Source organism: Eurytemora carolleeae, unplaced genomic scaffold (genome assembly GCF_000591075.1).
Source record: "Eurytemora carolleeae unplaced genomic scaffold, Eaff_2.0 scaffold266, whole genome shotgun sequence".
Lineage (NCBI taxonomy): Eukaryota > Metazoa > Arthropoda > Copepoda > Calanoida > Temoridae > Eurytemora > Eurytemora carolleeae.
In genome coordinates, this window is record NW_019396291.1 from 205,006 (window position 1) to 218,968 (window position 13,963).

Below are 13,963 nucleotides of genomic sequence, written 5' to 3' on the forward strand. Positions count from 1 at the left end.
AGGGCTATCCGGTGCAACAAGGTTGAGGCAGTCGGACTTTATGCTTCATATAGGTTGAATTAAAGACTTGCACACGGGAAGCCGTAATACATTTGAATTTCCCAGGTGGGTCAACCTTTCCGGTCCCAGTTAGTATTGTACCTAGCTTTATGGAAGGACTTATTCGGTGCAACAAGGTTGACGCGGTCATATAGGTTGAATTTACTTTTACTAAAAGGGGCAGCAGAGGTGCCTGTGCATGCAATATTCACACAGTACAATTTACATATTTTTGTCAACAATGAAAAATATTTTCTCGTGATTCTTTCCTGAAAATGTTTCTCTATCTGAAGATGTTTCACTATCTGAAGACGTTTCACTATCTGAAAATGTTTCTCTATCTGAAGATGTTTCTCTATCTGAAGGTGTTTCTCTATCTGAAGATGTTTCACTATCTGAAGATGTTTCTCTATCTGAAAATGTTTCTCTATCTGTATATGTTTCTCTATCTGAAAAGAATTCTCTATCTGAAGATGTTTCTCTATCTGAAGATGTTTCTCTATCTCAAGATGTTTCTCTATCTAAAGATGTTTCTCTATCTGTAAATGTTTCTCTATCTTTAAATGTTTCTCTATCTGAAGATGTTTCTCTATCTGAAAATGTTTCACTATCTGAAGATGTTTCTCTATCTGAAAATGTTTCTCTTTCTGTAAATGTTTCTCTATCTGAAAAGGTTTCTCTATCTGAAAATGTTTCTCTATCTGAAAATGTTTCTCTATCTGTAAATGTTTCTCTATCTGAAAATGCTTCTCTATAATGAAAATGTTTCTCTATTATTCGATTAATTGAGTATTATAAAAATTGTAAGGTATAATATAAATGTTATAGAAATATATTTCTGGAGAATATTTCAACAATGCTTTTAGACATTGTTGATCTAAACTTGGCTTCAAGGATATTCCTACTCTAGACAGATTCTACGGTTCTTGTTTTCTTCAAGAATATTCCTACTCTAGACAGATTCTACGGTTCTTGTTTTCTTTTATCTCACCAAACCTTCGACATGCTTCCTCCACCCGAGCCTGAGATTAAAATAACAAGGTATGTATACTTAAAGTAGGGGGATAGGGTGTGTGTAGACATTTGACATCTACATATTAGCCTATCCATCCTACCTTTTCTATTCATACCTTGGTTTATTATAGTTGTCATAACATAAAACTTATAGAATATGATACTAAGATACGATAAGATACTTGGATAAAAGGATTATAAGATAATAAGATACTAGTATATAAGGTATATAGAATAATAGTATACTAAGATACTAGGATACATTTAACATACTAGAATACAAAGGTACTAGGATACTAAAATACTAGGATACAAAGATACTAGGATATAAAAATACTAGGATACTAAGAAACTAGGATACATAGGATACTAAGATACTATGGTGTTATGATATTAGAATATTAGAATACTAGAATACTAGAATACTAGGATAATAAGATACTAGTATACTAGGACACTAAGTACTTGGATGCTAGGATACTAGGATACTGTAATACTAAGAAACTAGGATACAAGGGTACTAGAATATTAGGATGCTAGAATATTAGGATACTAGAATATTAGGATACTAGAATATTAGGATACTAAAATATTAGGATACTAGGATTCAAAGATACTAGAATACTAAGATACTATAGGATACTATGATACTAGGATACTAAGATACTAGAATACTGAGATACTAGAATACTAATAGTAAGATACTAGGATACTGATATACTAGGATACTGAGATACTAGAATACTAAGATACTAGGATACTAGGATACTAGGATAATAGGATACTAGGATACTAGGATACTAGAATACTAGGATACTAGGATACTAGGATACTAGGGTACTAGGATACTAGAATACTAGGATACTATAGGATACTAGGATACTAGGATACTAGGATACTAGGATACTAGGATACTGAGATACTAGAATACTAAGTTACTAGGATACTAAGATACTAGGATGATACTAGAATACTAAGATACTAGGATACTAAGATACTAGGATACTAGGATACTAGGATACTATGATACTAGGATATTAGGATACTAAGATACTAGTAAACTATGTCAATATAGGATAAACAGGAGAACTGAAAACATAGATTACCTTATTAAAGTTTAGCTCAGGAGACATGTCCAAGATACATGATATCCAACCTCTAAAGAAAACAAATTTTTCAAAAGCCTTGATAATGTATTATTTCCTTCAATATATTTATGGCATCCTTATTGCGTTTCAAAGAAGATAACTATTTATTATATAAATTGTGGACAATTTTATGAAAAATTTAGGTTATGCTGGTAATTAATTATACTCTCATCTGTTGTACTGTAAACTAGTAAATACTCTCACCTGTTGTACTGTATACTAGTAAATACTCTCACCTGTTGTACTGTATACTAGTAACAATACACTCACCTGTTGTACTGTATACTAGTAAATACTCTCACCTGTTGTACTGTATACTAGTAACTACACTCACCTGTTGTACTGTATACTAGTAACTACACTCACCTTTTGTACTCTATACTAGTAACTACACTCACCTGTTGTACTCTTTACTAGTAAATACACTTACCTGGTGGACTGTATACTAGTAAGTATACTCACCTGTTGTACTCTATACTAGTAAATACACTCGCCTTTTGTACTCTATACTAGTAAATACACTCACCTTTTGTACTCTATACTAGTAATACACTCACCTGTTGTACTGTATACTAGTAAATACACTCACCTGGTGTACTGTATACTAACTAGTAAATACACTCACCTGGTGGACTGTATACTAGTAAATACATTCACCTGGTGAACTGCATACTGGTAAATGATAAATACACTCACCTGTTGTACTGTATACTAGTAAATACACTCACCTGTTGTACTGTATACTAGTAAATACACTCACCTGTTGTACTGTATACTAGTAAATACACTCACCTGTTGTACTGTATACTAGTAAATACACTCACCTGTTGTACTGTATACTAGTAAATACACTCACCTGTTGTACTGTATACTAGTAAATACACTCACCTGTTGTACTGTATACTAGTAAATACACTCACCTGTTGTACTGTATACTAGTAAATACACTCACCTGTTGTACTGTATACNTAAAATTAATATTCAATAATTAATAATTAATATATAAAAATGAAAAGTACTATAACCTCCAGGAATACAGGTCCACCTGCATCCCCGTTACAAGATGCTGTAATTATACCATCTTCCTAAATAAGGAAATAAATATTATTTGTTGTTTTTGTAATAATTCTTTAAAAGACTCTCTTTGTATTTTCATGCGACCTTCCATTTCAAAAATAGGGGCATGACCGATTCACAGAATGGAAGACATTTTCGTTTTTCTAGCTTTTAAGGGAGTGACCGGCAATGTTTGGTAGTTGAACTGAGAATGTAGTATTGTGGAGAAAATTTTTAGGATTCATTTCAGATATATATATAACATTTTAATGATGCATAATTACTAAGTTTGAGAGCAAAGTCGACCGTTAAAATCATCCATTTGGGTGGTTACGTTTTGAGAATCGATTTTTTTCTAAATCATAAAATAACCATGACGAAAAATGTAACAACAATTCTACGGTAAACTAATCAGTTGTTTAGGAACCTAGGTTGAGAAAATAAAAATTAATCATCGAAAATAAGTAATCTTATTCAAATTTTTGTTTCTGTAATGTTTCATTGCTCACATCCATTTTCTGTAGATTTTCTGGAATTTTTTATTGAAATGACGACATTTGAAGAATTTGAAGAAATTCATTATAATGATGAAAAAGAAATAATTGATTCTAATATTGATTTATTAAGAAAATTTCAATTAAAAAATGTGTTCCTAAACATCTATTTAGTTTACAGTTTATTTAACAACCCAAATGGATAATTTTGAAAGTCGACTTTGCGGTCAAACTCAGCAGTTATACATCATTAAAACTTTATATATGTCTTAAATGAATCCTAAAAAATTTCTCCACAATACTACATTCTCAGTTCAACTATCATAAATTGCCGGTCACTCCCTTTAAAGCTTTTAAGAGTTGCTAATCTGACATGCCCCTCTACAAATTATGTCTTGCAGTTCCTTCTGCATGTATTTTTTGTTATTTTTTACCTTTTTAATGCCTCTGGCACAAATGTGATCATCAGATATTCCAAGAGGAAATGTGTCACAAAATTTCTTCTTTGTTTTCTGAAAAAGATTGAAATTCCCTTCGGGTCTTCTTAAATTCTTGATTTATATATAAAAAAAATCCAGAAAAAAAATCTTCATCAGAGTTGAAAACTAGCTTAAGAATTGGATGACATTAATAACAATCGCTTAATCTAAATATCCACTGCAAGACACTTTTGATTTCTTCTTAATCCAATCTTTTCCCCTCTTTTTGGATATCCTACCGGATTCCGAACAATGAGAATTCTCATATTAAATTTTAAATATTAATTTTCCCGGCTTCTGATTGGCTGTTTGGGATTATGCAAACGCCCGTCTGAATGGTTGAATTTTATATACTTTATTGGATACAAACTAAAGATTTAAATAATCTTAAGATCATCTAAAAGAGGAGATAAAGCATTGATCTCAATATCTACAATTCTAAAGTTTTCAGCTCAGTTGTCATAACTGAGATGAGATTTTAAAGGCTTAAACCCGACTAAAACCCAAGTCAGGATTGGTTCTGATTCGACCAATAAGAGACTGTTTTGCAAGCTTTCTCTCTGAGCAGACAGAATGCCGTCAGATCAGCTGTGACAAGGAGATGTAAATTTCGAAAATTCAAACTTTATGTTGATACATTATTTTCATAGTATGCTTATTTTATATATTTAATGAAATTTGACACCAATTTACCTTTTTAATGCCTCTGGCACAAATGTGATCATCAGATATTCCAAGAGGAAATGTGTCACAAAATTTCTTCTTTGTTTTCTGAAAAAGATTTACATTCCCTTCAGGTCTTTTTAAATTCTTGATATATATATATATAAAAAAAATCCAGAAAAAAATCTTCATCAGAGTTGAAAACTTAAGAATTGGATGACATTAATAACGATCGCTTAATCTGAATAACCACTGTGGAAACTTTTGATTTCTTCTTAAACCGCACTTTTTCTCTCTTTTTGGATATCCTACCGTATTCCATAGGATGAGATTTCTCTCATTAAATTTTAGATATTAATTTTCCCGGCTTCTGATTGGCTGTTTGGTATTATGCATACGCCAGTCTGAATGGTTGAATTTTATATACTTTATTGGATACAAACTAAAGATTTAAATAATCTTAAGATTATCTAAAAGAGAAGATAAAGCATTGATCTCAATATCCACAATTCTAAAATTTTCAGCTCAGTTGTCCTAACTGAAGTATTAAGTAGAGAAAAGTAAATATTATAAACTTACTGGTTTAGTTTTGAAGAAGGTTTCAAGTTGATCAATGCACTCGCTTGTGTCGATTAAAGTGACATTGATTTCCAACAAATTACCACCATTATCCAATTCTGTCTTTCCAAAGCCCTAAAAAGAGGTATTTTCAGAATAAACTGTTTCTCAGGCAGGGGTGGACATCGTTTGAGGTCCGTTTCTAAAATAATCTGAGATGTTTAAAATATAAGTTTGATTTTATTGCGTTAAGCTAATCTTTTTCTCCGACCAAAGATATTAACTGTTTTTCAAGATTGTTTTTCAAAATCGTTTTCTTTGATATCTTTGGCAGAAAATTCGATAACTATTCATTAATTACCACCTGTGGTAGTAGTCTTGATTGTATTGATATATGCGACGACGACTGTACCTGAGCTGTGGCAACTCTACCAGGTAGATCTAGACCTTGATCTAGACAGGTTGGAGTATCTCCAAACTCATCTAGATTAAACTCTACACGACGCCCCAGCTCTACAAGAGCAATGTCGGAGTTGAGTTCTCCAGTCTTGTATCCAGGATGGATAAAGGTACGTTTTACCTCAACATATTCCTGAAATATATCATCAAGTTTAAAGTGGAATTGATGTTGCTATCCCTGTACGTAATTCAGCGCAATTCGAAAAAAATTCCACACAGTTGCGCGCAATTCTGCGCAACGAAATTCCTGTTGGAAACCCTATTACAGTACATTGCTTAATTTTTTTTTTTGTAGAATAGGATACCCGCGAAGGCCGAGAAAGAATCCGTGACACTTCAATCCTTCTCAACCCCAAAAGTATAGAAAAGCAAAGATGATTAAATTTATTATTTCTATCTAATCCTAAAAAATTGCCCAGAAATGGGAAAAATCTGCAAAATTAAAAGTCGTAAATTTGCAATTCAAACAAATTGTTTTTTTTTGCCACAAACTCAAATTTGTAAACCCTATATTTTTGTATCCTGAGGATGTAAACCTTTGATATTTGAAACTTATTTACTATAACAGATTTCATAGTTTGAAACATTGGGTTGCACAGATAAGGATTAGACAAAAGAGTTTGTGACAAAGACTCATGAATTCCAATTAAACCTTAAATTGTGGAAATGATGTTCGTAGAATCTGTGATACTATTCTACCCGGGCTCTTGACTTCATCTTGGCAGTGGGCAGCAGTTATCATCCATCTAAAAGGGAGTGGTCGCAAAAAATGAAAGGGGTATATTTTGACGTCGAATTGAATTCGATATGTATCGTTACTAATTTTAATTCCATTTGTACTATGCCACCTTTCATTTTTTGCGAACACTCCCTTTAAGGTGGTTATATATTGATTATGATAGAAAGTACATATTAATGAAGAGATAATCACAATTAGATCTTACGCTTAAAGGAGCAGTATTCACTGATCATATTTTAAAGTACAATCTCTATGCAAAGATGGCAATTCTCGATTCACAATGATACCCTTAAAACCTTTGTTTAATCGAATATAAATTTGATATTAATGTATATTTTGAAATTTTTTTTAATCGTGGTTTCTGTAAAAGAGTGACTTGCGCATTTATATTGCAGGAAAACATTCATGAATTATCAGAATTGAACAAAAACTAGAAAAAACGACATTATCTTCAACATTATCAATCAGATTAAGGTTTCAAGGGTTCTGTACCCCAAGGAATCTAATTTTTCCCCTTGAAGCATAGCAGAACTCCATTAAATGTGGTGTTTTCATCAAACACCACTTCGCCCCCTCGCCCCCTCCAGTCTCCCTAAAGAAATCATGAGGGCCTGAGGATATTTTGTATACAAGTTTCAGTTTTTACTATACCACAGTTTTTTACCAAATTTTTAAGCAATATACCCCCGTTCCTATCTTGAGGGGGGGGGGGGTTGATAGAGGAAATCCTTTTTTTGCCACATTAAAATATTCAAACAGTCAATTTTTATGAAATGTTTTTTATGTTTAAAGGTTTAATATGTTAGTGTTTTTATTTCAGAGAGCATAAAGAAACTGGCTAATTTGTTAGAAAGATTCTTAAAGATGGATAGTGAAATCAAAACAAAATTAAGTTTGCAAACAAATCTTGCATTCCTACCTGTCTGCTATTATTGATGCTGAACAGAATATCTTAGAGTCAGAATTAACATTTCCAAATGAAACTTTCTCTGGGTCATCTTCCATGCTGAAACATTTTCAAATCATACATTAGTTTCGAGTCTATTTAGTTTTGTATGCAATTTCTAAAAAAAAATGAATGAAAGATTTGGATCTGATATACAACTTTTAGTCCCTTTGTTAACATAATTGTCCAAGGTGTTAAAATTTGGAATGTCAGGCATCCAAAATTCTCAAAAAAGTAAAGGCGCTGTACAATACTTGGCTATAGTGCTATCCTGGGACTGAATTTAATGAATTTGAACTGCTTACCGCCAGTTCAAATTTGAATCACTGACTTAAATCTTTCCTTAGTCTTAAACTTCCAATTGGTGGTTCAAATTGAGCTGGCAGTAAGTTGTTCAGCAACGTATCTCAAATTCATTAAATTAACTCCCTGGTTCATAAACAAAGAGAATAAAATATATATTAGAGTGGAATTTACTAAAAAAAAGTGTAAAACGGCCATTTTGTTGTACTGTTGTACTTCACATATTTTTGCTATATAACCTTTTGGGCCCTGGAACATCATTTTATAGAAAACCAAATTATGATATAGGCTGGTTTCATAATTGACCAATGATCATTTCACATAGACTCTATGCCTTTCACTTTACAAACGATGATTTTCCGTTGTAACTTTAAATCTAATGATGTTTTTTATTCACTTAATTCATTTTTTAAAGTTTATTTAACAGCTTTAAAAAATTTGAAATTGAAATGGATAGGATAATTTGTGAACATTTACATGATTTGTACATTTTGAACTCCCTTTCAGGCTGAAAGGGACTGACAAAATTCATATCGAGGGATTTTCTAAATGCCAATCTAATATATATTGTATTCTCTTTGTTCATAAAACACCTCACAACTCAAGAATATCCTTTAAACATCTTCATTAACAGGGTATTTTGCAAGAGGGATAAGTTTTTGCCAAATTAAAGAAAAGGACCGGCCCCCTCTACCAAAAAAATTTCTGTCGAATTTGAGTCTTAATAACCATGACCACATCCGATATTAAGCAATTTAAAAATCAAAAAGTAAAAGAAGTCCAAGCATGTGGGTATTGATATCAGATGATGCACCTGAAGTAGGGTTTTCATGCAAGAATTGAACATTTAATGTATGAAAATTGCATATTTTGTGGTAAATAAGTATGGTATAGGTTTAAGAAATACAAACATTTTATCTCTCCGTAAAAAATATATAATTTTTGTCTTTCCATTCTTTTCTTACCTTATATTTCTACATTCAGATAGATGTTCCTCTACTCTCTCAGCTCTAAAAGTATCATATCATCAACTTTGTATTTATCAACAAAAATAGCTGCAAGGATCTTCTCAAATACAAGGTTGGTGTTTTAAAGATTTCGTTAAAGAAGTTTGAAAGGGATTAAATTAGAATTTGATTTCAGAACGAATAATTTATAATAGCTTGACAGATTATATAAAATTACTGAACTCACTCCAAGTGTTTCATCATCGTAGTGAAATTTCATTGTAGAGGAAAGTATTACAGGAATACTTACTTGGCAGACTTTGCTTCTTCAGTTTCATTGAAGTCAGTACCTTCTCTACCTCTAGCTACCTCTACACCAATGCTTTCCAGATCATCAAAAGATTTATATCTGGAAAAAATTAATGTGGACTTTGACCTGAGAAAATTCTACCAACTACAAACCCTGCCAAATATGGATGTTAAATAAACACTTCAGACATTTTCTTTTAAGGTCTAATTGTCAACTAATTATGATAAAATTGATATCACAATATTTCTTCAATGCTATGAATTTTGGCCCTTTATCTTTTGTGGATGGAAATCATCAGCCTATGCTAATTAATTTGTTCCACCACAAAGGTTGGCACATTTCTTCTTGGAAACCCTTTTTACTAAGATTGGGCCACATTCTGTTAATGAATGGCTTGTTTTTGAAAAATAATGGACAATTTTGTTTAAAAACAACCAAAACCTTTAATTTCTAAATAGTTAACAATCTAAGAACAGAACGATATCTAAAATGGTGTAATTGTACAGTTTTGCTGCAACCCCATAGCTTTTCAAACCTTTTCCCCCATGTATCTGCCCTATCAGAAGTTATTTAAACACCCTTGATTTTAATGTAACTAATAAACTTTTTTTTTAATGCTTGAATACCTGCCACAGTCAAAATCAGGATCTGAAATACGAGAGTAAGATTGCTTATTGTAGACCTGCTTCTCCTTGCTTAAACTTGATAGAAATCCACAGGTTCCACAACTCTCTCTATGAAAAATACATTCTTTTAAAATCTAAACCATGCAAAAAGTCTGCTGTGGTGTTCTTTTTGTACAATCATTGTATGTTTCCGGGCATTTCTAGTACTTTAATTTTAAAAGCAATTGGGTTTCTTGCTTAAAGTAAAGAATGAGGAATCTGACCATTCATTAAAATAATTGAATTGAAATAAAACATTCCTAATCAAATTTTGTTGTCTTAAAAGACACCACTTGTTAGAGAATCATACAGAACACTTTTTGCAATTCTCTCCAGACAATCTTACAATACAAACTATTGAAAAACAGTTTATTATAATACTAAAACAACTGTTTATAGCCTAGGTATATAATATATATTTATTGTATTTCTGAGATCTCATATTACATTTACCTGCAAGAATGAGTCATAAAGAAAGAATGAGAAGAGCAGTATCCTCCTTTAGCCCATTGGGGACAGGATGCAAATTCATCCACACAACCCTAATACAAATACAGTTTATCCAGAGCTAAGACAAGGAAAGAATTTATATAATGTAGTCTTGACAATTTTTCAATGGGTTTAATACTATGATATTGTAAAATAAATAAATAGCCTAATAACAGTCATTAATAGCTCAATATGATTTTTAAATTAAAAACTTAATATCTGTAGCATTTTATTATAAGAAGGTTTTATAAATTCTTTTGATGTCTCTGAAGTTCTGGGTTCTGTAGAATCAAAACCGTTTGAGAAGCAAAATTATATTTAAAAAGTGTAAGATAACAAAGAGAAGAGACCAAACATTTATCTTTACCTTGTTGGCGCACCAATTGCAGGACTTTAAACAGGTCTTAATGGTAAATGAAAACATGTCAACACTGCTCACGTAGTTAGTGCCAGGGTCTATTTCACTAAATATAGATCAATAAAATACCACAGTTTGATTAAATCTTGATTCAAATTGAGATTAACATATCAATTATCTCTACTATCTCGTCATTATGTCTGCTGCTCTATTCCTTGTCTAAATGACGCACTTCCGGCTTACATTCTTAACTTCCTGGCCAGGAACAGCTGATTTCCATTTAGTTTTTTCAATTTGCCAAAATCTTTCAAAATCTTTCAAAATCTTCCAAAATCCACAATGAAACTGTGAGCTGCCGCCCAAGTATTTTTAGCTAGCTATTGGTACTGTAGAGCTCGTAGATTGAGAGAATTCATATTTTTTGCGTAATGTCCTTTAAAACTCAAAAAATGTAGCAAAAAACGGTGGTTTTGTTCAAGACACTTTAGTCCTTTAAAGGCTGGTGTTCTTAAACTTTTAAAAGCAAGGAGAAGTATCCTAGAAAAAGACCTTAGAGTAAAGGTATGAATTTACAATACATGTATACATACTACATTTTCAATATTTAAAAAAAATATGTTGAGAACTTTTATGAAATAGGACATAGGAAGAATCTAATGAAAGGACAAACATATCAGCTGGACAAATTTTGAAAACAATGGGAATTGAGTCTTCGTCATAATCGCAGATGACCTAATCCCTATATCTAAAGTCTGACTGCATGGACAACAAATCATAAGTTCTGCAGATTCTTCGTCAAAACTACAGAACCTTGTTGCTGTTTCTAGATTTTCTGGGTTTAAGTTTAACTCATCTATTAAAGTACACCTGCAATAGAACTTAAATTGGAAAGCTTGAATGTATTGATAACTTCTTTAACTGGACTTAAAATCCCCCCCTCCCCTTTCCCCTCTTGTGCAGGGTTGTTAATTATTTTAAAAACGAGCGAAAAAACTATCGTTTATTAGTTTTGAAATTTTGAAAAATGTAAAACAAAACAAGGATATGTAAGTTTTACTTATATGTGGTAACTATGAGTTTTATAAGATTAAGTAAGCTCAGTTACCTCCCCCTCTCCCCTCCCTGGACCCACGGGACACACCCCTATTACCACCCCTCCCATGAATTGTTTTCTACCAATTATGTACTGATTAACCACTGGTATCAACCTAATCGTTAACAAATGAGACAATCATTAATTTAACTGAACAATTTTGTAAAGAAGAACATAGAACGAAAAATGCTACTAAAGGTAAAAAAATGGCAATAGCCATTCTAGAAAAAAATTAAGGGTCAATATAATAAGAGCCAAAGTTTATAGTTTAAAATGATGGTAACTTATTTAATTTTAATGTCAAAAATCATGCCCAGTCCTACTTCTGCATATTTACCTGGATAATGAAGTACATGTTGAGTTTTCAACACCTTGACAATTGGTCTCCACATTGCTCAAGAGAACTTCAGAGACTTCAGGAGAACTTTTCTATTGTAAGATGTATCAGAGATTTCTGCAGGACAGCCAACAATATTCTGGCCAGTGTGACCAAAATAAAATGACAAATGACAAAATACAGATTGTTTATGTTAAAAAAACAAACTGAAGGGCTGGATGTCAATTTAAATTGGAACACTTTTATTGAATAGGTACTACATATTTTAGCATTGATGCTGAACTGTGCTGGGGTTGGGGGAAAATATTAAATATTAATAGGATAAAAAATGTGATATTTTGTACTTTATGTGAGTAACGCATTATTCCTGTAAAACAAATGCAGTTAAGAAACAAGTTAGGATTGATATTTAAAACATTAATACATTTATTCAGTTGTATAGAGATTGGACTATTTAGACATTTATATATAATCCCAATAAAACCATGTCAATACTAAATTCTCAGTTCAACTACCGGCCATACATTGCTGGTCACTCCCTTTAATATGAGCATTTAAATCTTTAGTTCGCTAACTTTCATGAAAATGACAATTTTGCAAGTTAAACTATTTTAAGATGTCATCAAAAAATAAAATTATTTTTAATGAAATTCAGTTAATTTCTTACATAATCATTATAGTATTCATCCTCATCTGGAAGCTCATCGATCATGTCAGTATCTTCATTATCATTATTCTGGTTCTCAACTTTTACTTTAATATCATCTTCATCTTCATCTTGAGTCTCATCAAGGTTTTCTTCTGCAGCTGGTACTTCATCTACATCTAAAGTGTAAATGACATGTTTTATGTCTACTAAGGTGGTTTAATACTTTGTGTCTATAATGAGGTAGATTATAATTGTGATATGATTAACTCTTTAAAGACTGAACATGGCCAGTATAAATTCTATGAAAATTATTAGTTAGTTTTAGCAAAGTACCGCCGGGAAAATCAAATGTACTTAGGATAAGCATTTTATAATGTCAGGGAATGAAGCAAGAAACCCTGGATAAGCTAGATAGGTAAAGAATTGGTGTGTGTTGAATGTGTTGCTCTTGTTGAATTTAATTAGCTGGGTCTCTTAAGATAGGGCTGGGAAATGTTCCATTAATGAGTGGCAAGTTTCTGAAAATTGGCAGAAGAGTCAGTTAACAAACGGCAAAACTGTTAATTTTTGAATTCTTAACTAATGGAAATAGCCCTTCTAGAAAAAAATTAGGGGTCTATATAATAAGAGCCAAAGTATGTAATTTAAAAGAATGACGACTTATTTAATTTTAATTTTCAACTTAATATTGCACGCAATACAGAAAATGTTAAATACATTTGATGTGCTAGGCTTTTAGGGCGCTTCGCGCCCATCTTCTATTTAAATTGTGAACATGTTCTTTTTGTTTACATTTTAAAACAAAGAAGAAAAAAATGTTGCTAATTTTTAAAAAAAATTCGCAGATTTTCAAGAATTAAATTTTTTTTTTTAAATTTAAAACCTTTAAAACACATTTATTTTTTATTTTTATCATTCATAAACCTTCCCTGTGGTCACGTGATGTCCCACAAAAAAATTGGGCCCGATCGGTTCAGCCGTTTTGACGTTTATTGGATACAAACAAACAAACAGACAGACAAGCCAAATTTATATATAGATTCTAAAGATTTATATGTGTTCGGATGTTTTTAAATGTTGTCTTCAAATTTGCTCAATTTTTTTCACATTAAATAATCGTGAATGATATCTTAATAACAATTAATTTAAAAAAATGAGATCTTTAACGAACATAAACTTTGAAAAAGAATGAACGCTTGAAGAAAGTCTGATTGTGT

General features: G+C 31.7%; 1 protein-coding gene and 1 long non-coding RNA gene across 4 annotated transcripts; both read right to left on the bottom strand.

Annotated features, from left to right (window-relative positions):
- Window positions 1-791: 791 nt before the first annotated feature.
- On the bottom strand, window positions 792-3,169 carry LOC111700266 (uncharacterized). Of its 3 annotated transcripts, none has more exons than XR_002764954.1 (3): window positions 3,154-3,169; window positions 2,160-2,211; window positions 792-1,061 (listed from the first exon to the last, which is right to left on the bottom strand). It is a non-coding gene; the product is annotated as an uncharacterized LOC111700266 (long non-coding RNA). The 3 variants fall into 3 exon arrangements; XR_002764953.1 differs by lacking the exon at window positions 3,154-3,169 and adding an exon at window positions 3,122-3,152; XR_002764952.1 differs by lacking the exon at window positions 3,154-3,169 and adding an exon at window positions 2,406-2,425.
- A 1,721-nt stretch (window positions 3,170-4,890) lies between these two features.
- On the bottom strand, window positions 4,891-10,792 carry LOC111700295 (trypsin 3A1). Its single transcript, XM_023471167.1, has 10 exons — window positions 10,677-10,792; window positions 10,274-10,362; window positions 9,782-9,889; window positions 9,156-9,254; window positions 8,864-8,908; window positions 7,569-7,655; window positions 6,563-6,656; window positions 5,864-6,043; window positions 5,473-5,586; window positions 4,891-5,001 (listed from the first exon to the last, which is right to left on the bottom strand). Exons 1-10 carry the CDS (start codon window positions 10,731-10,733, stop codon window positions 4,891-4,893), a joined length of 984 nt encoding a protein of 327 aa, XP_023326935.1. The 5' UTR covers window positions 10,734-10,792.
- Between the last annotated feature and the right edge of the window lie 3,171 nt (window positions 10,793-13,963).

What these genes read in the sequence shown, in the direction of transcription:
- LOC111700295 (XM_023471167.1), bottom strand. Translation starts at nt 10,733, where the DNA reads ATGTTTTCATTTACCATTAAGACCTGTTTAAAGTCCTGCAATTGGTGC. An exon ending in GCAATTGGTGCGCCAACAAG is followed by an intron (nt 10,363 to 10,676) that starts GTAAAGATAAAT and finishes TATTTGTATTAG; the next exon opens with GGTTGTGTGGATGAATTTGC. An exon ending in CCTGATTTTGACTGTGGCAG is followed by an intron (nt 9,255 to 9,781) that starts GTATTCAAGCAT and finishes AATTTTTTCCAG; the next exon opens with ATATAAATCTTTTGATGATC.